At 33.6% G+C, this 26850-nt stretch overlaps 1 protein-coding gene across 1 annotated transcript in view; it reads right to left on the bottom strand.

The window, feature by feature from the left end:
* The window catches only part of LOC121374393 (serine/threonine-protein phosphatase 6 regulatory ankyrin repeat subunit A-like), an 81942-nt gene that overhangs the window by 23526 nt on the left and 31566 nt on the right, over window positions 1–26850 (bottom strand). The window contains exons 4-17 of the mRNA XM_041501493.1: window positions 23542–23655; window positions 22503–22607; window positions 21863–21961; window positions 20192–20293; window positions 19775–19975; window positions 13635–13733; window positions 12712–12813; window positions 12178–12279; window positions 11045–11143; window positions 7939–8064; window positions 4825–4953; window positions 3689–3805; window positions 2490–2588; window positions 1549–1749 (exon numbers count right to left, since the gene is read on the bottom strand). Coding sequence (XP_041357427.1) covers window positions 1549–1749; window positions 2490–2588; window positions 3689–3805; window positions 4825–4953; window positions 7939–8064; window positions 11045–11143; window positions 12178–12279; window positions 12712–12813; window positions 13635–13733; window positions 19775–19975; window positions 20192–20293; window positions 21863–21961; window positions 22503–22607; window positions 23542–23655 — 1695 coding nt within the window. The remainder of the gene's footprint in view (window positions 1–1548; window positions 1750–2489; window positions 2589–3688; window positions 3806–4824; window positions 4954–7938; window positions 8065–11044; window positions 11144–12177; window positions 12280–12711; window positions 12814–13634; window positions 13734–19774; window positions 19976–20191; window positions 20294–21862; window positions 21962–22502; window positions 22608–23541; window positions 23656–26850) is intronic.

The following is a 26850-nucleotide window of genomic DNA, read 5'->3' as shown; positions in this document are numbered from 1 at the left end:
CGCAAGATCAAATACAAAATGTAATCACACTCGTGTGAAGTTTACTCTTATTGCAGTAGGCTGTTAGATCTGGATTTTGTATTCAAATAAGTTCGTACGTACGAATAAATAATGTTTTAGGAAATAAAACGAAATTTAACCTAGTGCAAATATTAGAACTACCAGAAACACGTTTAATATTCAGCCACTAATATTTTATGCAGAAAAATATATTTGATATGTAATTATAATCGTTAAAAAGTCTTTTTTAGTGGATAACATCTTAAAAATTGCAGCAAACTCAGGAATGTCCCTTTAGGTATATTTTTTATGTCTGTGAAATAATCGATTGCAAGTCTGGCTTGTATGACTGTATTTCCTAATCATCCATTGGGTTCAAATGTCATTGTTGATCAGGAGTTGTCGATCATTCAAGAACCATAACTCTGGATGAACTCTGTCTAAACCGGTCCTCTATGTAAACCGGACTATTTCAACGGTACGAAGTGAGTCCGGTTTAGACAGAGACCACTGTATATACACACACACAGTAAAACTTCGATAACTCCACCTTCGATCTCTTGAAAATTTTGATCTCTTGACCTGAAGTGTCGGTCCTGGCCGATCTGCTATACAAACTAGTAATAATGGCCTTCGAAAACTCAAACTTCAAACACTTGATAAACTCGAACTCTCGACCTAATTCTTTGGCCCTTTCATAAAGATTAATAGATTATGCACGTCCAAAACTTGACCCGTGTGGATTGGTCAAACTGTCGTTGCCGATAGTATTTTAAAGACAAATGAATTGCCAATCAGACAAAGTGCACCTGTTCCGCAGGTCTAGGCTGACAAGAATTAAGGTGATAATTACAGAATGGTAGATCGCCGACTGAGCGGAACGAACTGATCTTATGTTTCATTGTCAGTGTTCGTACATGGCGGAGAGCCTCGCTATGTAATTACAGATACAGTCTGGTTAACTTCAAAGAGCACTTGTAATAATTGTTAGTGCTTTTTCCTTTTTATAATTAGTGCTTTTTAATGATTTTTCGTATTTAAAATAATTAAAATAATTATAAGAGTTATTCGATATTCAGTGTTTTATTTGTTAGTTACATTCCACCATATTTTGTCATCTCCAAAATACATCAACGTTGATTATATCATTTACTTCCTTCATCTGGGTTATCTTTTTTGTTTTGTTATTTACTTACTTTTATAATATATAAAAAAAAAAATGTATCACATGCGTCGGAAGATGCCAACAAAAGGGGTGGGGTGCCTTTCAACTGGGGATGCACAGTTTTCAGAGTTTAGAGGTAGGCAGTGAAACACACGCTTCTTACAACATTAAACAAAATCATCCAGCTGCGAGGCAGTTTCAAATTTGAACTCATATATTAATTTCAAAAACTCAAACTCTCTGAAACTCAAACTCCTTGAAACTCAAACTATTTCCTCGTCACCTTCAAGATCGAGTTATCGAAGTTTGACTGTAAATATTACAAAAATGAAGTATAGCACAGCTATGGAAATCAAATGATGGAAAATTAAAACTGTCCGTACAAGTGATAAGGCATCGATCAATGCATTGTGACTCTCAACCAGCAACTTGACAAGTTTGTTGTAACCGTTCTGAGCCGCCAGGTGAAGAGGTGTGAAGCCTTGCTTTGACTTGGCATTCATAAACGCTCGGTGACGCAGCAAGATGTCAGCCACCTTTTCATGACCGTTAGCAGCAGCAAGATGAAGTGCAGCTTTACCATGCTACCAACAAAAATAACAACAACAGATGACACAATAATGTATGAAGGTAAGTGTTATCATCCACCTAAACTAAAATTTAAAATACTATACAACTCTACATTATACACAGTGAAACTCCTCTAAACTGAACTCCCTTGGTTCCAAGTAAAAAAGACCAATTTTAAAGGGTATCCAGTTTAGAGAGATTTTGTTCTGTACTATTACCGGTACTGTTATTTGAAAAATGTCCAGTTTTAAGGGAATTCTGGTTTTGAGGGGTCTCACTGTATTAGATGGATTTTAAAATATGTACAATTTTCCACATCACTATGTCTTTCTTCAATTATTCTTTATATACCACACTAAATTGTCACGCTCACACATTTTGGTATAACCAGGATGTTTGGGGTTGGGTTTTTTTTTAAGGGGGGGGGGGGGGCATCCATATTGGAGATGTTATGGGGCAATAGGCAAATATAAAAGGTAATGGGGGGGAAAAAAAGAGGTGTGATTGGTGGATAGCTTGGTCTCCTCCCCCCCACCCCACCCCTTCCTGGCTGTGCCAGTGAGCTCACACAGTTGACCTAAGACAAGTGACATGGATGATGTGACTTGAAATCTACACATTCCTCATCAGCTATTGTTTGCTACCATAATATGTTTTGCAAATGGATGAATGAATATATTTTTAATGGCACTTCTGAAATACACATTGGTTGTTAGGCATTTCTTGTAAATTCATAATACTGATTTTCCCATACCTCATCAAAGACATCAACTCTTGCATGATTCTGGAGCAATATTTTCACAATTTCAAGGTGACCTTCTTCACTGGCCATCAGCAATGGAGACTGCCCATTCTACAAGCAAATATATTTCTCAAAAGACACAAATAAACAAATCCCCCCCTCCCCCCAATTTTTTTTTTATCTGAATCTGTAACCATAAATGAGCTACTAGTTATTATCAAATTTATGTCCTAAGTGAAACAGTTTTACGAGAGGCATCAATTTGATAATAATATGTAACTTGTTTGTTATAAAATGTATTAACTTAGCTTTTTTTTCTGTAAAAGCCTCCCTGCCCCTATATCCATCAATGAACATGTGCATATAGAAATGATGAAAGCCACTTTATCAGGCAACCACCATTTCTACTGACAGCATATGCTGAATGATAAAGAAAAGTAATATCCATATAGTAGCAGGATATGATTTTTGATGTCACCAGCACAGCTACATTAAAAAATCACTCATTTGACCTCTAGTTCAATGTAATTGATATAACAGAAATAAAAGCTTTTCACATTAATTCTTATGGTCTGCAGGATAAAGATAAGAACTAGTTAATGATGTCATATATCAGCTTTATCCTGTGAAGGTAAGAATGGGAAATTCCGTGAGGCTCTACTGATCGGAATTTCTGATTCTGCCTGAACAGGATAAAACCGATATCCGACGTCATTAACTAGTTATTCTCTATTTACATTGTGTTCCTGAGTATTACTATAACTTTGCATTTTATTCATGAAAAATAATAATAAAAACAAATTATGAATTGTATCAAAATTACATTTTATTACAAATTTAACAATAAAACCTAAGATGCATAAATGCAAACTCTTTAAACTATGTGACGGTATTGTGTAGGTTTACCAAATTGTGATGACATCATATTACCGTAAGTACAGACAAAGTCCTTGGTTTGTAAGCACCAAATCATCCAATAATATTGTTCGTTACACCAATGCATAATAATTTCACACTGATAAATTATTATTTTTATTTCACCGGTTATGAGTGCCCACTGACGTATTAATATGTTGTTTTTACTTTCTTAAAACATCCCCCAAAAATCTGAAATAACCTAAGTTACAAACAATGATATTAAATTAAGCTTGAAATATTTCATCTATCTACTGTTTATAAAGACTGTAAGTGGGATGAAAGTAATCTCTCACCTTGGCTTGTTTGTTGATTGCATACTGGAGTTTATTTGATCCAATATGGTGGACAATTTCCAGGAGAACATCCACATTCCCGGCATGAGCACAAAAATGCAATGGTGTCTGGAAGGTCTACATAAACAAAAAAAGTGCAATAGTCTAAAACAGGTCTCGTTAGTTTAGTTAATACATGTGTACATGTAAAAGTTACAGTTTGTTTTGTTTAATCACACCACTAGAGCACAACCAATTTGTTAATCATTGGCTATTGCATGTCAAACATTTGGTAATTTTGACCTGTAGTCTTAGAGTAGCAAGTAGTAGCAAGGGATCTTATATATTCACCATCCTAAAGACAGGATAGCACATACCATGACCTTTGATATACCAGTTGTGTCGTATTGGCTGGAATGAGAAATAACCCGATGGGTCCACTAATGTGGATTGATCCTAGATCGACCACACATCAAGTGTGCTTTATTACTGGGCTATGTCCTGCCCACACAATAAAGGCAGACAGAACAGACTAACCTAATGCATTGAATAACCTCTGCTTTTACCAGTGGTTGGAGAATAAATAATTGTAATAACTTAGTTTTAAAACACCAGATCATAAACTTGCCATTCTTAAATTACTTTTGGACTGCTAGTATCAGATAAAAAAAGAAATAATTTAATCCTATAGAAATGTTTAAATAATGTGTTTCTGAAAAATAGTTGAATAGCTCCCCATAAAAATATTCTAACATCAAATTGTTATATTGCATTAGAACAGTAGTTAAGCAAGTTTGAACATTTTATAATATAAATATTGCATCTTCTCTTTGACATGATTTAAATTGAGTTAAAATATGACAAGGCAATGTTCAAAATAAGCACTTGTCCATTTGTCCTGACAAGTGAAAATCTATTGGGACATGCAAAATGTGTCTCCGTGGTTGTCCAGTGGACAAGTAAAATATTTCAGAATAGTTTCTTTTTGAGCAATCACAAACATCATCCTGGTACTTGAAGAAAACAATCCGTTTATGGAAAATATTGGCTGACAAATAGATTTCTTAATGTATTTGTCCGGTGGACTAGTAACTTTTTTTGCTTATTTTTATCACTGCAAGGAGCTGGAAAATGATAAATGATAAGTTAATTCTTACCAATCTGCTTTGTATGTTGGTGTCGCCATCAAACTCCAACATCAGTTTAATGAGATCTGTATCCTCAAAGTCATTATGACACATGTTCTTCATCAATTCAGCTGCATAATGCATGGATGTTTCTCCCTCCTGGAACAAACAAAACAATCAAAATGGGCATAATACAATATAACTAATATTGCTATAGCTATTATTATCATATGCTAATATTCAGAAGTAAAGCTAAATTGCATGCAGGATAAAGGATGGCTCTTCCATGAGGCCTTCTCTAAGCTACACTTTCACAACATAATTGAACAAAAAAATATCTTGGTACATATAAAGTTTGACATCTCACTAAAACGTCAAGTGGGATGTAACACCTCGATGTCATATGATGATGTCATACAACAGGCGCATTACGTCCTTATAGGAACATTAATCAAACAAGGTTCATGTGCATCAACATACAGGAGATGTTCTAAATGCATCCATAATCAAGTTTTGACCTCACAAGAGATCTATACAGACAGAGCATAACCTTGCGGTCTGCTCCACATTCCATATTACCAATAACTTTTAAAATGTTTATGAATTACAATGTAGAAAATAAAAATTTATGGAGGATAGACACTTTTGTCAGAAGTAAATAGTTCTAACATAAAAAAGAGGAAGTTTTTCGAGGATCTATATTTGTGTTCTAGTTTTGTAAAAGCAAAATTAAAAAAAAAAAAAACCCAGCTATAAAATTAATTTAATGTAATGATTGGTATTATAATTGTAAAATAACCCATTTATCCATGAAGCGGTCTTCATTTATATGAGTAAATATATTTTTTGATATTTCTGTAAAATGTTATTCTAGTAACAACTTCATAACAATTTGGCTTCATTTTAGCAAATTTGCAGTGGTATATATGTTGTTTAATTATTACAAGTAAGTGATTCAGTAGCAGACTTTCACTTGGATTACCAAGTAAAACAGTACAAATGTTTATATTACGTAATTGGTTTGCTAGTTTTCGTTTTACACCATTGTGTAAAGGTTCGCCACAGTACAGTAGTTTACCGGCATCGAAAAATAAATGTTCTAATGATTCAGCATCGTCCAAACAGAAGGTACACATATTGTCAGTTTGTATTCCACATATCTGCAAATAAATATTAATTGTTAAAATGTGGTGTCTAACCTTAAATTGAAAATGTCTTGTTTTAGCATCAGTTGTTATTTTTAAGATTAGTTCAAAACATTTTTATAAAAAGTTCTCTGTAATTTCAGAATTAAGTTTTTGTGACCATTTATAACTAATTCATGACAGATTTGACTGATTTGATTCTAAATAAATATTATTTCTAAATTTACTGCTTATGTTATTTATAATTTCTCTGCAAATAGTATGTAAACAATGTGTCCATATTAAGCCTTTGGTTCTCTATCTTAAAAAGCCATAACCTAGGAATATTGTTGATTAGTCTAAAATATAACACATAATCGCCGTGTAAGTTAAATTCTTGTGGTAATGATTTAAAAAGTTAAATTTTACCATTTGGAAGAAGTAGGTCTCTTACAAGGAAAAGACCTTTATTATGCCAATTTAGAAATAGATTTATGTCTTTCAGAGGAACGAAATTACGCAGTGGTGTGTTAATAAAATGTATTTCAGATTCAAACACGTTATTTTTAATCAGTGCATAATTAATGACGACATCCTTCCAAAATAAATTTGAAATATTTTTCTTTAATCTAAGTAACTGATGTTTTTCAAATTTAAATATAACATTGTTTCTGAAGTCGTCTAGTAGAATGCTTTTGAGTTTTTGCCATAAGCCATCAGATGTTAACAGTCTTTTAATCCAAGTTACCTTCAAGTATCTACAGAAGCCATCAGATGTTAACAGTCTTTTAATCCAAGTTACTTTCAAGTACCTACAGAAGGCTAATGGATCGATCAACTTAAGACCTCCATTTTTATAATTATTTATCAGCATCCTTATCTTGATTTCATCTCATTTACTGTTCCAGATAAATCTGTAGAATAGTGTCAAACCTGCTTCAGTTATTTGGAAGCTTGGACCCGTTCTTTTTCTTAATTATTACACAATAGAGATTAACAACTCTCTGGGAAAATGACACCCTCCCAACATTTTAAGATGTCTACTGCCCCCAAAGGTAATACAGACGTCAATTCTGTCTCACTTGACTGATTGTAGCTAATCATTGCATTTGTTTTCAGTTTCTGTGAAAATAAAGTAATAGGATGGTATAGTGTAACTGTTACTTTTCAAGATTTTTGTGTGCATGTTATACAATAAAATGACTGTGCCGTACCTTTCAGAAATTAATTAGGACTTCCTAGTTCAAAACTAATACCTTTGTCGTTCGAACTAAATAAATATAAGACTATTTAATTGCAAGTTTCAGCAACACATATACAGTGAAACCTCTCTAAACCAGACCCTCTGTAAATTGCAGGCCCCTTTTTAAATATCTATACAAAATAAAACCTCTCTAAATGGGACACCTCTTAAAAACGGACATTTTACTTGGTCCCAAGGGTGTCCGGTTTAGACAAGTTTTACCTGCAATTAAATTTAACATCATAGCATGGACAACTAGGCAAGATTTTACCATGCTATTTATTGTTTGTCACTTATGTAATGTGACAAGTAAATGCAGTGGCTGTATTTGTGTGGTGCAAATGCACTGAAAACTACCATTGGATCTGATTTTACTAGTCATAATCTGTAATAGCGTGGTGGTCTTAATACTGGGGTAGTTTTACTATAAAATAATACGGAAATATTCTGGTCTTTAAAATATTGGTCTTTATAGTGTGGTGGTCTTAGAACCGGGGTGGTCGTTAGGTGGGGTTTTACTGTACATCTTTTATAAGCATATTATATACATAGAGATTATTATACAAGCTTGTGTGTCGTATTGATTTTTTGTAACATCAGTTTGACAAACATGCGAGGGTAATAATTGCTTCATTATTCATATTATTAATTAATTTTTTTATGAATAACAATGAGCATCACAAAATGTTTCCACCACAACTAAGCTTAAATGGAGATGACAAAATGACGTCATATTTTATATACATAGGTTGATGACTGATTTCTTGCTGTGCTTACATTGTTTTGTTGGTTGACCATCATAACAGCATCAATTCGTGACTTTCTAGCAACAAACTGCAGCAGCTGCTTGGAAACCACAAGATGACAGTGTCGAACAGCCACATGTAGCGGAATCTCACCCATCTGAAATAATCACATACATGACAGTGTCGAACAGCCACATTTAGTGGAATCTCACCCATCTGAAATAATCACATACACATACATCTGAAATAATCACATACATGACAGTGTCGAACAGCCACATGTAGTGTAATCTCACCCATCTGAAATAATCACATACATGACAGTGTCGAACAGCCACATGTAGTGGAATCTCACCCATCTGAAATAATCACATACATGACAGTGTCGAACAGCCACATGTAGTGTAATCTCACCCATCTGAAATAATAACATACATGACAGTGTCAAACAGCCACATGTAGTGGAATCTCATCCATCTGAAATAATCATATACATGACAGTGTCGAACAGCCACATGTAGTGTAATCTCACCCATCTGAAATAATCACATACATGACAGTGTCGAACAGCCACATGTAGTGGAATCTCACCCATCTGAAATAATCACATACATGACAGTGTCGAACAGCCACATGTAGTGTAATCTCACCCATCTGAAATAATCACATACATGACAGTGTCGAACAGCCACATGTAGTGGAATCTCACCCATTTGAAATAATCACATACATCTGAAATAATCACATATATGACAGTGTCGAACAGCCACATGTAGTGGAATCTCACCCATCTGATATAATCACATACATCTGAAATAATCACATACGTGACAGTGTCGAACAGCCACATGTAGTGGAATCTCACCCATCTGAAATAATCACATACATCTGAAATAATCACATACATGACAGTGCTGAACAGCCACATGTAGTGTAATCTCACCCATCTGAAATAATCTCACCCATCTGAAATAATCACATACATGACAGTGTCGAACAGCCACAAATAGTGTAATCTCACCCATCTGAAATAATCACATACATCTGAAATAATCACATACATGACAGTGTCGAACAGCCACATGTAGTGGAATCTCACCCAGCTGAAATAACCATATACATCTGAAATAATCACATACATGACAGTGTCGAACAGCCACATGTAGTGGAATCTCATCCATCTGAAATAATCACATACATCTGAAATAATCACATACATCTGAAATAATCACATACATGACAGTGTCAAACAGCCACATGTAGTGGAATCTCACCCATCTGATATAATCACATACATCTGAAATAATCACATACGTGACAGTGTCGAACAGCCACATGTAGTGGAATCTCACCCATCTGAAATAATCACATACATCTGAAATAATCACATACATGACAGTGCTGAACAGCCACATGTAGTGTAATCTCACCCATCTGAAATAATCTCACCCATCTGAAATAATCTCACCCATCTGAAATAATCACATACATGACAGTGTCGAACAGCCACAAATAGTGTAATCTCACCCATCTGAAATAATCACATACATCTGAAATAATCACATACATGACAGTGTCGAACAGCCACATGTAGTGGAATCTCACCCAGCTGAAATAACCATATACATCTGAAATAATCACATACATGACAGTGTCGAACAGCCACATGTAGTGGAATCTCATCCATCTGAAATAATCACATACATCTGAAATAATCACATACATCTGAAATAATCACATACATGACAGTGTCAAACAGCCACATGTAGTGGAATCTCACCCATCTGAAATAACCACATACATTTGAAATAATCACATACATGACAGTGTCGAACAGCCACACTCATCTGATATAATCACATACATGACAGTGTTGAACAGCCACATGTAGCAGGATCTCACCCATTTGATATAATCACATACGTAATCCACTGTGTGGAACTAACACCCAATATTAGTACTGTAGCAATATAGTTTACTACATATGGAACTACAGTGATAAAATCATTATTTAGCCATATAATTTAACGTTATAACTGATAATTAAGCAATTGGAGACCTATATTTAAGAATTTTACAAACAAACATGCCGAACAGTTTCAGTGGCAAACAGTTAATTTTGAGAAAATGGTTTAAACGTTGTTCAAGATTGTAAAAATAACTGTAGCAATTCCCCATACATCACTGCAATTCGCTATACAGTTGCCATTTAAATTTTAATGAAAGAAATGCATTATTATGCACAATGTGTTCTACAATGTTAGTTATATGAACATCCACAGACATGAACAATGAGAAGTGAGCCCCAAAAGAAAATCATTAATAAAAGACAAAACTTTGAGAATTATTTTTTCTCAACTTATTCTAGCAAGATTTGTCACTATGACAGTACCAATATCCAGTGTCAGTTCCACACAGTGTAATCTTAAAAATATTAAGAGAAAACTGTGATACAGCTTTAACATTAAACCAAATACAAACTTTTGAGATCTGATAGTCACTGTTCAACACGATGCCAGATTTTAGATCATATTGGATTTTTTAAAGTACCTTGTAGAAACTAGTCTGAATGAATCATCTTAGTTTGTGTCAATTCAAAAGACTTGAATCACAGACATAAGCATTTACTCATCTCCAGAATAAGATTTCGGACAAAAATGTAGGCGGTTGCATATTCAAAAATTACTATCTCAAGCAACAAACAAAGTTTGAGACAGAAATACCATAAACTGTGGTTAGAAGACCAAGTTTACCTTTAAGTAAAGAAGCTAAAATGATTAGATGATACCAAAAACGGCAGTAGTGAACTAAACAATTAGATGAAAGTAATGAATAACAACAAAATATGAAATGGTCAGAATTTTCCTAACAGTACTAATTTGATTGTTCAAGGTTCTAGCTTTACTAGCAACAATTGCTGGCTGTCTGCAGGATTTTAACTCCTAATGTCTGCTACTAACTGCTGATTTTCCACATTTTGACATTCATTTCACCTGCTGTAACTATATGATCATCTGCTTTGGACTTTCAGAACAGCAACCCTAAATATAATGTTAACAAAGTACCTGAAATCTCTTGTTTTCAGTTGTGTTAAATATTTCACATTTCAAGTACGTAATCAGTGCCACACAATGTACCTTGGACTGACTCTGAGGATCTGCGTCTTCCTCCAACAGAATATTCACCATCTTGACATTACCAAACCGAACAGCCATGTGTAATGCTGACTCACCATTCTAAAAAGAGAATACACAAAATGTACTGCACCTCATAATACATATCACCATTCTGAACAATAACATACAAAACATATACATGTACTGCAGCAAGTAATCTATATACTGTAAACCGTGAAAAAAATGCGTGCATATAAATTTAGCGTCGTTCGCGTCCAACCTTATGTCGCGAAATTAATATGCACGCACTATTTTCCAGTTTGAAGTGTGCTTAAAATAATTTGTTTTGTTTTGAAATATTTTATTGAGAATAAAATTCACAAAAAGATTCACTCAACAGGCACAGCCTATACACGAGCTCTCCTTGATGGCGACTAATCGTTAATTGTTTTATCTATCAAAGGGTGTTAACAGTTAACAACTGAAGCTGTGAGTTGTGATTCTAATACAGGTGAGGTGGGTAGGGCCTAATCCCCTCTATAGACTCTGTACCAGGCACAATTGCTTGATGTAGGATAACAGAATATTGATTTACAGACAGTAACTTTATAACAATTACAGTGAGCTGTCTTTATCCACTTTTTTTTTTGAGCTGTCAACGGTCGTTCGTGAAATTTACACGTCGTGAACATGCGCTAAGGTATACATTTGCCAAAAAAACACGTCACAATATTAATACGGTTCACAGTATAAAGTAAATACTATCATTTTAAACAAAAAATACAAAACAAATATATTATTTCATGATAATATCACCATTCTGAACTCAACAATATAACTTTTATTATAACTTATACTTTATTTATATATAAATAATAAATATCAACATTTGAAAAAGAAAAAGGAATATTGTTATTATTTCAAACAAAATACCATCTCATACATAAAATCAATATGAACACATATATCACCAAATTATCATTAAACTATTCTAGTTAACCAGAACAGTGTCATTAGACTTGTTGGGTACACAGTGATAAACATTTAAGAAACACTATTTTAGACAGATTTTTTTCTATTAGATATATGGCAATTTAAACGGAATGGACTGTATATAATTATAACACAGGACTACTGATATTAAAGGCACCAACCTCTGTTGCTGTATTTACATTTGCTCCTGACTTAATGAGCATCTCGGCACATTTCTCTCCGTCCTTTGTCCTTGATGCTATGTGAAGTGGAGTTTCCATATCCTAAAATAAAAACAATAGCTAAATCTAAGATATAATTATAAGCAAGCATTTGCCCCCCCCCCCCAAAAAAGCTGCTCTCTCTCAGAAAAAAAAGAAAAAGTGACCTCCCTTTCAGAAAAATAAAAAAGCACCCTTCCCCTCATAAAAAAAAAAAAAAATATCAGAAAAAGTACCCTCCCTCTCAGGAAAAGAAAAAAAAGTGCTGTCGCTCTGAGAAAAAAAGAGAGAAAAAATGTCCTTTTTAGCTTGAAAAAACCTGTTTTGTCTATATTAATGTATCCTAATTCAGTTTTGTATCCCAATTATTTATTAGCTAGGTACAGTCATGGACAACAGTACATTTCATTACCTAAATTAAAATGTTTAACCAGTCCTTCATATAAGAAATGTAGATGAACATATATGATGATTATCTATGATGTTCTAGATTACCTTTCCACCCTTGAGTTCCACCTGTGCTCCAAAACCGAGCAAAGTCTGCACAACCTGAGGTCTGCTGAATTGGACAGCAATATGCAGTGCAGTGGACCCATCCTGTGAAATATGTATGATTATTTGAAATGGTAAGCATGATATTTATTATCCACATGGTTCAATATAACCATGTTAATAAAAATCATATGAAGCACACGTGCATAAGCGTACAAGACAGGGGGGATCAAAACCTCAAATTTGCGCAAAAATGATACAGATATTCAGGCAAAATGTGCTAAGTCAAGACCTTTTTACCGTGTATTTCTATTATTCTACCCTCAAAATTAGTTGTAATCCATGTAAAAATGCATAGTGATTTGTTTGCAACCCTATATACATGTAGCTGTTTGGTAGTAATGCTAATAAGATTAAATGATTTTTTCAGATATGGGCATTTTCATTTAAATCGGGCAAAATCCAGCCTGCCCCCCCTACAAAAATGGGAGCCTGTACGCCTATGCACACGTGTAATGACATAATTTGTGAAGGGATGTCATAACATGACTTTGCTTCCCCAGTCCTAGCTCAGACTTTGCATGTGAAATATGATGTCATTTCGACTTAATGGCTTAATACTGAGGTGTGAGGCATCGACACCAATGTTTTTCTCATTACTAACCATTTACTACTGTCCTGGACAAACACAGACATATGAAGTGTGAATGAATAAAAGCACACAAAATAACCAACAAGAAAAAAGAATTAATCACAGTTTGTCTGGTATAGCAAGGAAAGTACACTATAATCATGGGAGAAAATGTTTCTGTGAAAATCTTTGTAAATCTCAGCACTCACAATTTGTTTAATCTTTAGGGCTAGAATTCCCTCATCAATGCATTATAATAGAGATAAATTGTATTAATCTACATGGTATCTATCACCTTTGTCTTTGTGTCAACAAATGCTCCCTTTTGCAACAAGGCTTTCACCACAGCATTGTGTCCCTTCTTGGCTGCAGCATGCAGACAGATGGCGCCAGACTGAAAACATATGGATATTACAGTTTTAATTTTACAGTTAAATGTTTTAATTTTTACAGTTACAATGTTTTAATTTAAACCTACACTTTCAACTCCTAATAATAATATAATAATAATAATAAATTCTTTATTTAGTGAGGGTAACACAGTTAGCAAAAGCTAATCTTCCCTGAGGCCCTCAGGTACAAACAATACAGAATTACAATGCATACATTTATGAACAAATAGAAAATACATATATGGCAATAAACATATGTACAAATGATATTATTTTAGAAAATATTTCTTGAGTCTATATTTAAAAACAGCAGTATTTGGCGATGATCGTATAGCTTTAGGCAATTTATTCCAAAGTACTGGTCCAGAGTAACTGAAAGCATGTTTAAATAAAGACATTTTAGGTTTTGGAATTAATAGATTTCTATCCTCTACATTTCGAAGGTTGTAGGGATTGTTTTCTCCAACATATATTAATAAGTTTGAAAGATAGTTTGGGGCTTCATTGTATAGACATTTATAAATTTGTAAACATTTGTGATAGTGGATTCGTGTTTCCATTGTCATCCATTTTAACTGTTTAAATAGTGGGGCAGATGGAGTAATAGGATCTACATCTAATATCATCTTTGCAGCTCTCTTTTGCAGTTTTAGTAAACGTTCTAATCCATCCTGATTACAGCTTCCCTAAATTACACAGCAGTAATCGATGAGTGGTAAAATATACCCATTGTAGAAAAGTTTTCTTGCATCTAAATTTAAATACCTAATGATTTTTGATAACAGATACAGACGTTTAGAGATCAGGGAACACACATGTTTAACCTGATTTGTCCATTTTAAATTATTATCAACTTTAATTCCTAAAAGTTTTTCGCATTCAGTGTGTTGCAGACGTTCTGAATTTATTATAAGAGAAATATCATTTTGGATTGTAACTTTTTGTCTTGTTCCTATAGTCATATATTTGGTCTTTTTTGTGTTTATGAACATTTTATTATAGGAACACCATTTTTCTACACTATTCAGATCTTGCTGTAGTTTATCTTGAATTTGAGTAACAGTTTTCCCTGATATGAACATTGTTGAATCATCTGCATACATACTTGTGGTACAATGTTCAATGTATAGTGGAAGATCATTTATGTACAGTATAAATAGAAGAGGTCCTAGTATGGAACCCTGTGGAACACCATAAATAATGGATTTAGGTTCTGATGTTGCCATTCCTATAGTGACTTGCTGTGTCCTGTTAGTTAAATAAGATTGGAACAAGTTAAGAGAATTCCCTTTGCAGCCATAAATGTTTAACTTTTGAATCAGAATTGAATGGTCCACAACATCAAAAGCTTTTTTGAAATCAAGAAATATGTCTCCATTTAGATTTCCTTCATTCATTTCATGTAACCATTTATCAGTTATATCAATAAGTGCTGTTTGGCATGAGTGTTTTGGTCTAAAACCTGATTGAGATGAGTGTAAAAGGTTAAATTTTGTTAAGTAATCATAAAATTGCATGGAGATATGTTTTTCTATTAATTTGGACAGTGTTGGCAATACAGATATTGGCCTATAATTTGTAGCTTCAGTTTTGTCACCAGTCTTGAAAATTGGAGTAACTTTAGCATTTTTAAAACATTGTGGATAAATACCACTGTCTATTATTTTGTTAAAAATAAATGTTAACGAAGAAGCAATTTCCAAGGCACCTAACTTAAGTATTCGTGGACCTAAGTTGTCATCTCCAGATGATTTATTGACATTTAAGTTCTTAAGCTCATTATAAAGATAATTTATTTGTACAGGAGCTATCTTAAACTTTTCCTCATTTGGGAGTCTCTCTTTTACAAAACGTTCCACTTTCTCGAGATTTGGCATATCATATCCAGAATTAGTTCTCAAATTTTCAATACGAGAAGTAAAGAAGTCATTAAATTTGTTTGCTATGTCGGTCTTATCCTTAAGTGTTGTTCCATTGTCAGATTTCAGCTCTGCTGGACTTGATACATGTGGAGGATTTAGCTCATGGATACATTTCCATAATGATTTTGGATCCCTAGAGTCATTCACCACAGCAGAATAGTAGTTTTGTTTGGCTTTGTCTGTAATTTGTTTAGTTTTGTTCCTCCACACCTTATATTCATCCCACATACATAGCTTGTGATATCTGTCTCGTAACTGTCTGGCTTGTGTTATTTCACAGGAATACCAACCTGGCTGCTCTTTCCTCTTGACTCGTTTTGTAACTAAAGGGGCATGTTTGTCTAATACATTGTTGAAAATTTTGTACCATAATTTTAAGCAAGTATCTAGATCCTCCTCAAATTCCACAGAATAAAATGGGGCATCTAGTAAATCATTAACAAACTCCTCCTCATTTAAATGTTTACAATTTCTGTAGGTAATAGTATTGTGTGCATTTTGTTTTGTATGAAATTTGCCATTTCTTGTAAAGCAAACAGGATAATGGTCGCTAATTGAGTATTGAACAACATGAGATTCCTGTACTTTGCTACGATTGGTTACATATATGTGATCAATCAGAGTTTTAGAATTTTGTGTTATCCGTGTTGGGTCAGTAATTATCTGTTGTAAATTGTATATTTCTAACATGTTTAGCCATTTTTGAGGTGTGTTATTTGCTAACAGGAGATCAATGTTAAAATCACCAGTGAGGATTATATCAGAATTATAATGCATTGCTAACTTAATTTCCTCTTCAAGCTTATCAATCCAGGCAATGGGAGATTTTGGAGGTCTGTAGCTAAAACAGAGTAAAAAAGATTTTTTATAAGTAGGTTTGATCTCAAGCCATAATGTTTCAATATTACTTACTTCAAATTCAGTTTTTCTTTCAAAAGTTAAAACATCATTTAAATATATTGCCCAGCCCCCACCTAAGTCACTGGTCCTATCTTTTCTTATCAATGTATACCCAGGTATTGAAATGTGGTCATTTAAAATGTCACTTGTGAAAAATGTTTCACAACATCCAAGAATATCTGGGGGATTTGTAGTATGAAGAAGGTTAAACCTTACTTCATCTAACTTGTGTTGTAATCTATTTACATTATGAGAGCATATTTTTAGACCTTTGGAGGTAAAATTGAATACATTGATAGGATCATTGGATAGAACATTGGGGGTTTCATTACAAAGAACATATGTACAAGAGATAAGTAACAATAAATATATACACACACATGCTAATCTGTGACTGACACTAAAGTCATGGTGAGACTGAGGAAGGGTTTGATCCCTTTCACAGAGAGTGTTATTTACACAGTCCACAGAGGAAGTTACTAAACACCCAGGGTGTGAAGTGTCACAGTTTGTATCAGCAGGATCACTAATAGTATAAACGAAGGACAGGGGCGAGGTATGTAATCTGGTAGTCACCTCTACTAATCTCTTAATTACACAACTGGCATTAATTGAAGTTAAAGGACAACAGCTGTTTTCTTCCAGTGTTACTGGCAAATCAGGGGAATTACAAATACAGATACAATTATCACATTCTTGACACAGAGAACTCAGTGTGTCGAATCTGTTTTTTAATGATAAATGAAGAGCACTGTCTTCATTAACCACACTGGATGCGCTAACTAATCTTCCCACCACACACTTCGCAATAATCAAATTTAAGTCACTTGTTGAGTCCGATGATATTTTATCCCTCTGACCTGAAACAGGCCCCAAAACATGGTTTGCATTAGCAATACATGCACATCTAAACAGATTATAGTAAAAACAGTTCACTGTGGTATTACATCTGTTTGTGACAGTTATGTTTTTGGCTTGTTCTTCCTTGCCAAATCTTCAGAAGTGTCGACAAAATTTTCCTTTATGTCCAAACAAACCACAATGATGACATTTTAATTTTCGCCCAAACCTACATGATCCAGTGTCATGATTATGTTCCCCACAGTTCATGCAGGTCTTTGTTGCAGTAGCAGTTTTCATAATTCCAATAATGTTATTGATGTTCTTCAGATACCTCGATGTGCCCTTTCTATTCAGATGTATTCCATCTCTTACAAAATACATGCTGTACTCACTCTCTGCAATAGTTACAAACTGGGGAATGAACATTATACACAAAAAGTTGCACAGATTTTCTAGTATAATATTTGCATCATGAACACAGATGTCTGACCTTGGTAAGAGTCCTGATACAATGATATTGGTATCCTTGTTTGCAAATGCCCTAGCTGCATACAATAAACTCTCGTAGTCTTCTTCAAAGTTCTGTAGACTTCTGTATCTTGCAATATCATTTCCTCCTACCTGGAGGATTATGTTCTTGTAGCTTGACAGGTCCCGTTTCATTAACTCACAAGCTATTCTGTCAACTGTTGCACCCCTGATGGTTAACACGTCGGTATCACTCAGGCCTCTAGGTTTTATTCCTTTTAAAATGGAGGATCCTATTATCAAAGTGTTTTTGCCTTTCCTTTTATAATCCTTGTTTGAAGTTGTAGACTTTGTGTCCAAATCATTGTTAATGTTGTGTTCAGTATCTGTTGATTTGTTTTTGTCTGTATGCAACACACTGACATTACTGCTCTCTACAACTACTGGAATATGTTTAGTTTGTTCCTTTTGTATTACAACATCCATGGAAGGTGGAGATGGTTGTGTCGTTTGTATTTCTGCATCCATTGAAGTTGAAAAAGTTGGTGTGGTTTGTACATGTACATCCATAGAAGTTAGTGATGTAGTTTGACAGCATTTATCAGTTAACACAGATGGCTCTGTCTGGCATTGCATGTCAGTTTGCACAACATCGGTTTGACACCCAGCATCAGTCTTCTTAGCGTTGGAGGGACATGTATTAATATGTTCATATTCAAAAGACCTCGAGAGTTCCGTGATCATGTTGATCAGTTCTTCTCTGCTCTTTCCTGCATATGGACAGTTTTCTTCATAGTTTACATCTGTAACACTAAAAAGGTCCATATCTTTTTGAAAAGGAGACATGCTTTCCAGCAACGATTGTGGGCTTTTGTACGGTGTAGAAGACTGTGGTTGTGTTTCTACTACATGCACGTTTGGATATCCTGGCTCTAACTGTTCACAGTGGCATACAAAGTTGTCTAACCAAGAGTAGATCTTCTTACCTTGTATGTGTAGCTTGTGTGTGGTACAGTATAGAGTGGCTGTCACCGATGCATCTTCTGTCTTGTATACTGCACCATTCTGCACATTCTTTTTAATTAAACTCAAATCCTTGTTCAGAATATTTTCCACTTGTTTGTACATATATGGTGATATTCGTACAATGATACTCTGTTTCTTCGGGGAAATATCCAAAAATACAGGCACATCCTTGGCTGACATATTGATATCCTCTGAAACTTCTTCATTTGAGTTATTTGAAAGTTCCTCATTTTGATTTAATTGAGAATCATCAGTAGAAAAAAAGACCGACTTTAACAGTGTTATTGAGCTGTCTAGGAAGGACATAATCCTCTTATCCTGGCTCTAATCTCAGAGCTCACAGAAACACAACCTTCCACCTCGGTGCCTACACTACAAGTGTAATGTTATAACACTGTCAATTAATGCAGAATACAAATACAATGAGTTACCATGTTTTAATAAAACTGTACAATTAAGCAGATCGCTCTCAGTGCTTCATAGTAGTGGTGTGTATTTTTATGTGACCTGGATTCAAGACCATAAATCAGTTTATACTGTATTCTACATGAAAGAATGACAGGAAACCTAAATCTGGCTACCTTGTTTGGCATCTGTAGTCGTACCCCTTTCTTCAGGAAGCTCGAGGTCATCAATACCGTATTCTACATGAAATAAGCACATGAAACCTAAATCTGGTTACCTTGTTTGGCATCTGTAGTGGTACCCCTATCTTCAGGAAGCTCGAGGTCATCAATACTGTATTCTACATGAAATAAGCACATGAAACCTAAATCTGGTTACCTTGTTTGGCATCTGTAGTGGTACCCCTATCTTCAGGAAGTTCGAGGTCATCAATACTGTATTCTACATGAAATAAGCACATGAAACCTAAATCTGGTTACCTTGTTTGGCATCTGTAGTGGTACCCCTTTCTTCAGAAAGCTCAAGGCTGTGTCTGGATGACCACACTGGGAAGCAATGTGCATTAAAGTGCTGCCATCTTTTGTGCGAGCTGAGATGGATGTCTTGAATTTGTCCACTAGTAGGTCAACAATAAGGGTGTTTCCTCTCTCAGCAGCAATGTGAAGTGGAAGTCTGTCCATCTGCATTTAACAAATACAATTACAGGTAACTATTTTGCAAATTGTGAAGTCTGAATGATTAACTAACTCACATTGTCAGGGATATCAGAACTGTGAAGTATGTATAATTAAACAACTTTCAGTCAAGGATATTAGAACTGTGAAGTCTGAATCATTAAATAACTCAAGTTGTCAGAGATATGAGAATTGTGAAGTCTGAATGATTAAGTAACTCACTTTGTCAGAGATGTTAGGATCAGCCCGCATGTTATACAGGAACTTGACCATAACCTCATCTCCTTCCCATGCAGCCAGGTGCAGCGCTGTGTGACCATCTTTCTGAAAATAGAGTTACAAATTGAGATATGTTTAGTTTTCACAATTTCTTCTAAAGGTATGGTCACACTGCAGTTGACTAACTAAAAACAGCTGCATGGATTATGTTACTAGAAATAAACACTGTGTATATGTTCTTCTCAATTAACACTCGCTACAACAAGATATTTAGCAAAATTAGCTCAAATCAATAACTTTTTTTTTTTAATCTGATCTATAGCTATATAAACCAAAATACCACTAACAAGTGGAATATGATAATATAGTACATGGTTCAATATAAAATACCTTTTGAAACAAATTAAATTATGTATGAAGAATTCATTTTCTAAAACGTACACCAATTTCTATTGAGTGAAAGCGAGATGGATATGTTTTCAAACAACAAGTTGGTATCTAACAGACACAAATGAAGTATTCTATTTTTCAAATATCCTGAAAAACATTTTAAAAATAAATTTAAATGCTTTTTCTAACTAAAACCTATTTACGGCCCTTGTGCTAGTAGTTATTAACTTATGTGTCACAGACAAGTTAATTTCATGTTAACTTGTAAAGTCACTGAGTGATCCATTTCAATCTTGCTTATTTTCTATTGGATAGTATGGCATTGGCAACCTGGTCATCACCAGTTGTATATCCTAAATTCTTACGTATGTGTTATCAAAAATAACAAATGATGTTCTCACCAATGGGTGTATAAGAATATAAGACTCCATCATATGCCATCATTTGGAATAGAAAAAGTACACCCGAGGTGGTGGAAATTTAAGTATTTAACTTTACTTGATTGTACAGTTAACCTTTAAAAGAGTCTTAACTGGTTTTAATTTTACTTGATTATACAGATAACCTTTAAAAGTCTTAACTGGTTTTAACTTTACTTGGTATAAAGTTAACCTTTAAGAGAATATAAACTGGTTTTAACTTTACTTGATTATAAAGTTAACCTTTAAAAGGGTATAAACTGGTTTTAATTTTACTTGATTATAAAGTTAACCTTTAAAAGAGTCTTAACTGGTTTTGACTTTACTTGATTATATAGTTAACCTTTAAAAGAGTCTTAACTGGTTTTAAGTTTACTTGATTATAAAGTTAACCTTTAAAAGAGTCTTAACTGGTTTTAATTTTATTTGATTATAAAGTTAACCTTTAAAAGAGTCTTAACTGGTTTTAACTTTACTTGATTATACAGTTAACCTTTAAAAGAGTCTTAACTGGTTTTAACTTTACTTGATTATAAAGTTAACCTTTAAAAGAGTCTTAACTGGTTTTAACTTTACTTGATTATACAGTTAACCTTTAAAAGAGTCTTAACTGGTTTTAACTTTACTTGATTATAAAGTTAATCTTAAAAAGAGTCTTAACTGGTTTTAACTTTACTTGATTATAAAGTTAACCTTTAAAAGAGTCTTAACTGGTTTTAATTTTATTTGATTATAAAGTTAACCTTTAAAAGAGTCTTAACTGGTTTTAACTTTACTTGATTATACAGTTAACCTTTAAAAGAGTCTTAACTGGTTTTAACTTTACTTGATTATAAAGTTAATCTTAAAAAGAGTACAAACTTACATTCTGTAATTCTATCGGCGTCCCACTCTCAAGCAGCAGCTTCACCAGGTCTACATCATTTCTGCGCACTGCAATGTGAATCGCTGCATCTCCCGTGTCCTATGTAACAAAATAACATATGGCCTAATTAAAATATATCTTTTACAGGATAATTAAAGAAACAAGCATTCTGAGAGTATTGCTACATGTTCCTTACTGAGCTCAACAAATGTTTGTATCTCTTAAGTTCAAGGGCCATATATAACTTGCCATGAAATCACTATGAAAGACAAACTTGATTTGAATGTAACAGTACATGATAAAGCTATATAATTTATTTTTATCTTAATCATCTTGAGGCACTGTGAAAAAAAAGTCTGGAAAACTATATGTGGGAAAGATGGACAGGCAGACAGACAGACAGGCAAGCAGAAGGATGGAGACAAAACCATAGTGCCCTCCAGCTGGACCAGTAGAGGACTAATAACAATGTTGCTAATAATGATCGATAAAAAAAAGGGTTGGTTTCATTTTCTTTGCCATAATGGGATTGCTGCCAATAATAACAGTAAATAAAAGAAGAATGGCCTTAACTTTAATCAATCATAATTTATTTTTTAAAATTAAAAAGACTTTAAATAATAAAGGCATTCAAACTCACCACTTTTGCACTGATGACCTGTTGTTTCGTGTGAAGTAGAAGCAGTTCCCTACACACTCCATGGTTGCCCACCTCAGCTGCCAGGATAAGTGGAATGCACCCATGCTTTGAATAGGATGAACAATCTTATTAAAATTAATATACTGACATCGGAAAAAAACTTTACATTCATAAACATTTTAATAATTTGTTAACTTATTATTGCAAATCAAAAACGAATTTAGAAACCATCTTACAAACACTTAAGCATGTATCAAGAAGTGCAATGTGACATTTAAATGTTGAACTTCATGATACTTTCATATCCCACCATACCGTTTCTTTTTTTTAAAATACAATTTCAAGCCTCGTAAAGTTTCTTTTGGATGTCACTATATACATGTATATGGAATCCACATACAATTAACTAATCATGTACTGTTATTATTTAAAACTGTATTAAATCTAACTATGCACACAAAAATAATTTGGTCCCATGTTGTATAATGTGTTTAGTAATTGTCATATTTGGTATAGAATAAGAAAATAAATCAGATGGTATATGGGCCTGTTGTCACAATGATTACTCATTTTATCAGCAAAATTAGACTAATAATCTACTTCCACATGTTGGGAACACATAAACGTTCAATCTCGCAATGTCACATTATCAAATTAGGCAGGAACACTGATTTGCAGAGTGGGGGAAAGGGGGTCAGTTGCCCCTCTCTTCCCCCAAAAATATGGCAAAAATAATTGAAACTTAAAGAAAGTCTTAAAAAGGGTTTTAGGTATGTAATCTCCCTGAAATAGCTGCAAAATGGTATTTAAGAGCCTGTAGATTTCAAAATGTCCTGGGGGCATGCATCCAGATCCCCTAGTGTCTTGTGCCTTCCATGCTCATTAATTCCAAGAATTCATCTGCCCCCCACCCTCCCCCCCAAAAAACAACAAAACTAGCTACGGTCCTAATTCATCAACATTTATTATATCAAATTACACATTACCAATGTATATAATAATATAAATCTGTTAAATATAAAACATAACACATGCAAACCTTATCCTTATGAAGTCGTGCATCTTTTCCAGAAGCATGAAGCAATAGTTGGACACCTGATATGGAAGCATTAGTTCTTGCACAAGCCATGTGCAGGGGAATCTGATGACTGGGCTGAAATAAATAAAAGAATGCTTCCATCATTTACAAGTGTCTTTGTTTATATTCTTAATAAATAGAGGCTATTTCATGGGATTTTTCGACTTTGATTTTTATATCCACACATCACAAGTTGACATAAAAATTGTATTTGAAAAAACACCATAAATTGTCTATTTATTATAAGCATCTTTCCTAATTTTTTGACATCCAATAGCCAATTATTAATTAATCAATGTGCTCTAGTGGTGTAGTTAAACAAAACAAACTTTCCTCATTTTTAACAATACCTGTCACTTTTTGTTAATATCGTTCTCTTATCTTATCAAAATCATGTAATGCCATGATATATAATATTTGTTCTGTTGACACTTTTGACAAAAATCTACTTGACCAAGGATTTTTGAAAAAAAAGAGAATAAAAGTTACCTTTATTTAATTGCTAAATTAATAATTATTTAATAATGCTACTGTGAAAAAATACCTGACAAAGCAAATGCCAAAAAACTCCACCAAAACAAAACCTAAATCAAACTCTGTTTAACTTTAACTTACACTCAACGACAGGACATTGTGTCACCATAATCAATCAGTTTTAGATATTTTACTGTCATTGCACTTTGTATCAATTTTTTTATAGATACAATTGTTTAAATTATATTTTTAAAAATTTTCAAATATGATCAGATGCATCAAACTAAAAAATGATGACGATAATTAGATAACAACAAAAGAGGTAATTTAATCATGAACAAAAGTATAAATATGATTTCTACATTTTCACTGTAACTAAACTCAAGTGAAAATGTGACTTTTAACTGAATATCACTTTGATTGTTTCTGTAGATCTACCGGTATATATTTCATAGCTATGTATATAATAAAATTCATAATCAATTGTATGCATGTATGTCATTTTGTTTTACAACCAAAAATAGTTATATATTTATTAAGCTTTATAAAGTCACACTTGTTTCCTTTTTTAACCTTTAACCACTGTAATCTAATTGTTGCTGTTTTCCTGTTAGGCCATTTCTTATATGTGCATTAGTTAATATATAACACTGTTTGTTATATTGTTTTCCCTGTGTCACTGTTGTAATCATAAAGAATTTATCATTATGTAATTACAAAATATATATAAACAACTGTCAATTGCTGTACACGCACATGGGACTATACTACCATTACAATTATTAATACATAAGAATGAAATAAACTCTCTTTTTTATTATTGTGTGCTATTCTATATACCATCAACGTCCCAAACTGCATTCGGTTAACAACAAAAACACGAATACGATACGATGGAAAGAATATTTTATATTTTTCAGTTACAGGACATGAAATAAAACATATTTCAATCAGTTAATGAAAACAAAATCAGCAACAGAGATGTAAAATGAATCCATTCTTATAAAAAAAAAAAAGTTTAACACCATCCAGTAAACAAGAAAAGGTATTAGTTTCTAACAATCTGATTAAAATTAGCTCTACTGGTCTACCCGTAGATTTAACAGCATAGTGTGAACTCCCATGTTCAGGTGACATTTCATCTATAAATAACAATTTAAATATCAACCAATTACACTTCGCCTTTTATAGCATTATTCGGGAGCATACAAATTCTAAAAATATCGGGTAAGACTATTTATGCAATAGGCGAACTTGTTGGTTTATTTCAACATTAAAAAACAGGGGGAAAAGTGCAGTAATAAACTCTGGATTGTATACTAGTATAAACCAATTTTATGGCTATACCATCACGGTTTTTTTTTTCGTCTTGAAACAAATTTTATATAAAGTTTTATATTGAAATTAGTTTCCGGCATACTTCATAATTCACCTGAATAATTCCGTATATCCTCGGCATAATCCCGAATGTTTTCAAATTCTTTTCAAATCACTAGCATGATTTTGCAAGTAAGGTTTTGATTTGTCAAATGAAAGGTCAACTGGACATAAGCTCCAATGGTGTGCTGTTAGATCCACAGTGGAGCTAATTTTAATTAGACTGAGTTTTTAACTGCGTTCAGGCACACGTGCTTGCAAAAATAACCTTCCCATGCATGCACAGTTGGTCATTTTCAAATTTTAAAGCCACTACATGATAAAAATATAAGTTCTGAAGTATGCAGTGGATGAACACTTTGATTAATATTTTTGAAAAGGAAAAGTTCAGTTTGTCAAAAGCAGTCAGTTCACCTCTTTTCCCCCATGATTGTTAACAACACTTGATGTCAATACAGATAGGCAATATGTTCATACCAATGAAGAGTTAGTAAACGATAAATTTTAAAAAGAATTGTTTTGTTAATTAAAACAATTTATAAATTCAAAATTATTTCCAATTGTTCTGAATGGACTATATCTGTTATTCACTACAGAAAGTGCAGCATACTATTTGCAAATCGAATGTAATAAATGAAAAAAACACAAAAAAAACAAAAACAGGGAGCATAAAAATAAAAATTACCGGGTAATTGATTTGGCCTTTTTGATCTGACACATGTGAGGTCATGTGACATGAACCGAAAGTTAATTGAACATCTTCCTCCATTTTTAATCAATTCCTACGAGTTAAGTGGACCCAAGTTAAGTGGATCCGATATCTGTAGTTTTAAGGATAAACAAAGGAGTAAAATTAATGGTTTTGGGGGTTTGGAAAGTTTTTTATTTAGATACTTACTTGTCTGACTTTTATTGTTAATGTTCCCAAATTGTGAAGAAAAAACTCACAAATGAACGACTAGCAGACGACAAAAAATTGGTTGTTGATTGCGCAAATGTGAACCCTTATACAGTGAAACTTTGGTTATAAGAGGTATCTGGTTTAGAGAGGTTCAGTTCTGTAATGATACACATTTATTTTAGAAAGGACTGAAAAACATCTGGTTTTGAGGGAATTCCATTTATAGAGGGTCCAGATTTGGGAGGTTTGACTTTATATATACTCTCTCTCTCTCTCTCTCTCTCTCTCTCTCTCTCTCTCTCTCTCTCTCTCTCTCTCTCTCTCTCTCTCTCTCTCTCTCTGTGTGTGTGTATGTGTGTGTAGTAGTTGTATATATGCACATCTTATACATTTTATTCAGAATGAAAATCCAAAAGACACCTTGCTCAGCGTCTTGTTCATGCATTTCTTTGAAACAGCAATAAACTGCAAAAAGCACATCTCCCAGCAACCAGACAGGATCGCCAAAAAATCAAACA

The sequence above is a fragment of the Gigantopelta aegis genome, chromosome 6 (assembly GCF_016097555.1).
Source record: "Gigantopelta aegis isolate Gae_Host chromosome 6, Gae_host_genome, whole genome shotgun sequence".
Taxonomy (NCBI): domain Eukaryota; kingdom Metazoa; phylum Mollusca; class Gastropoda; order Neomphalida; family Peltospiridae; genus Gigantopelta; species Gigantopelta aegis.
Note: the sequence above shows the minus strand (reverse complement) of the source record. Positions and strands in the feature narration are given on the sequence as shown.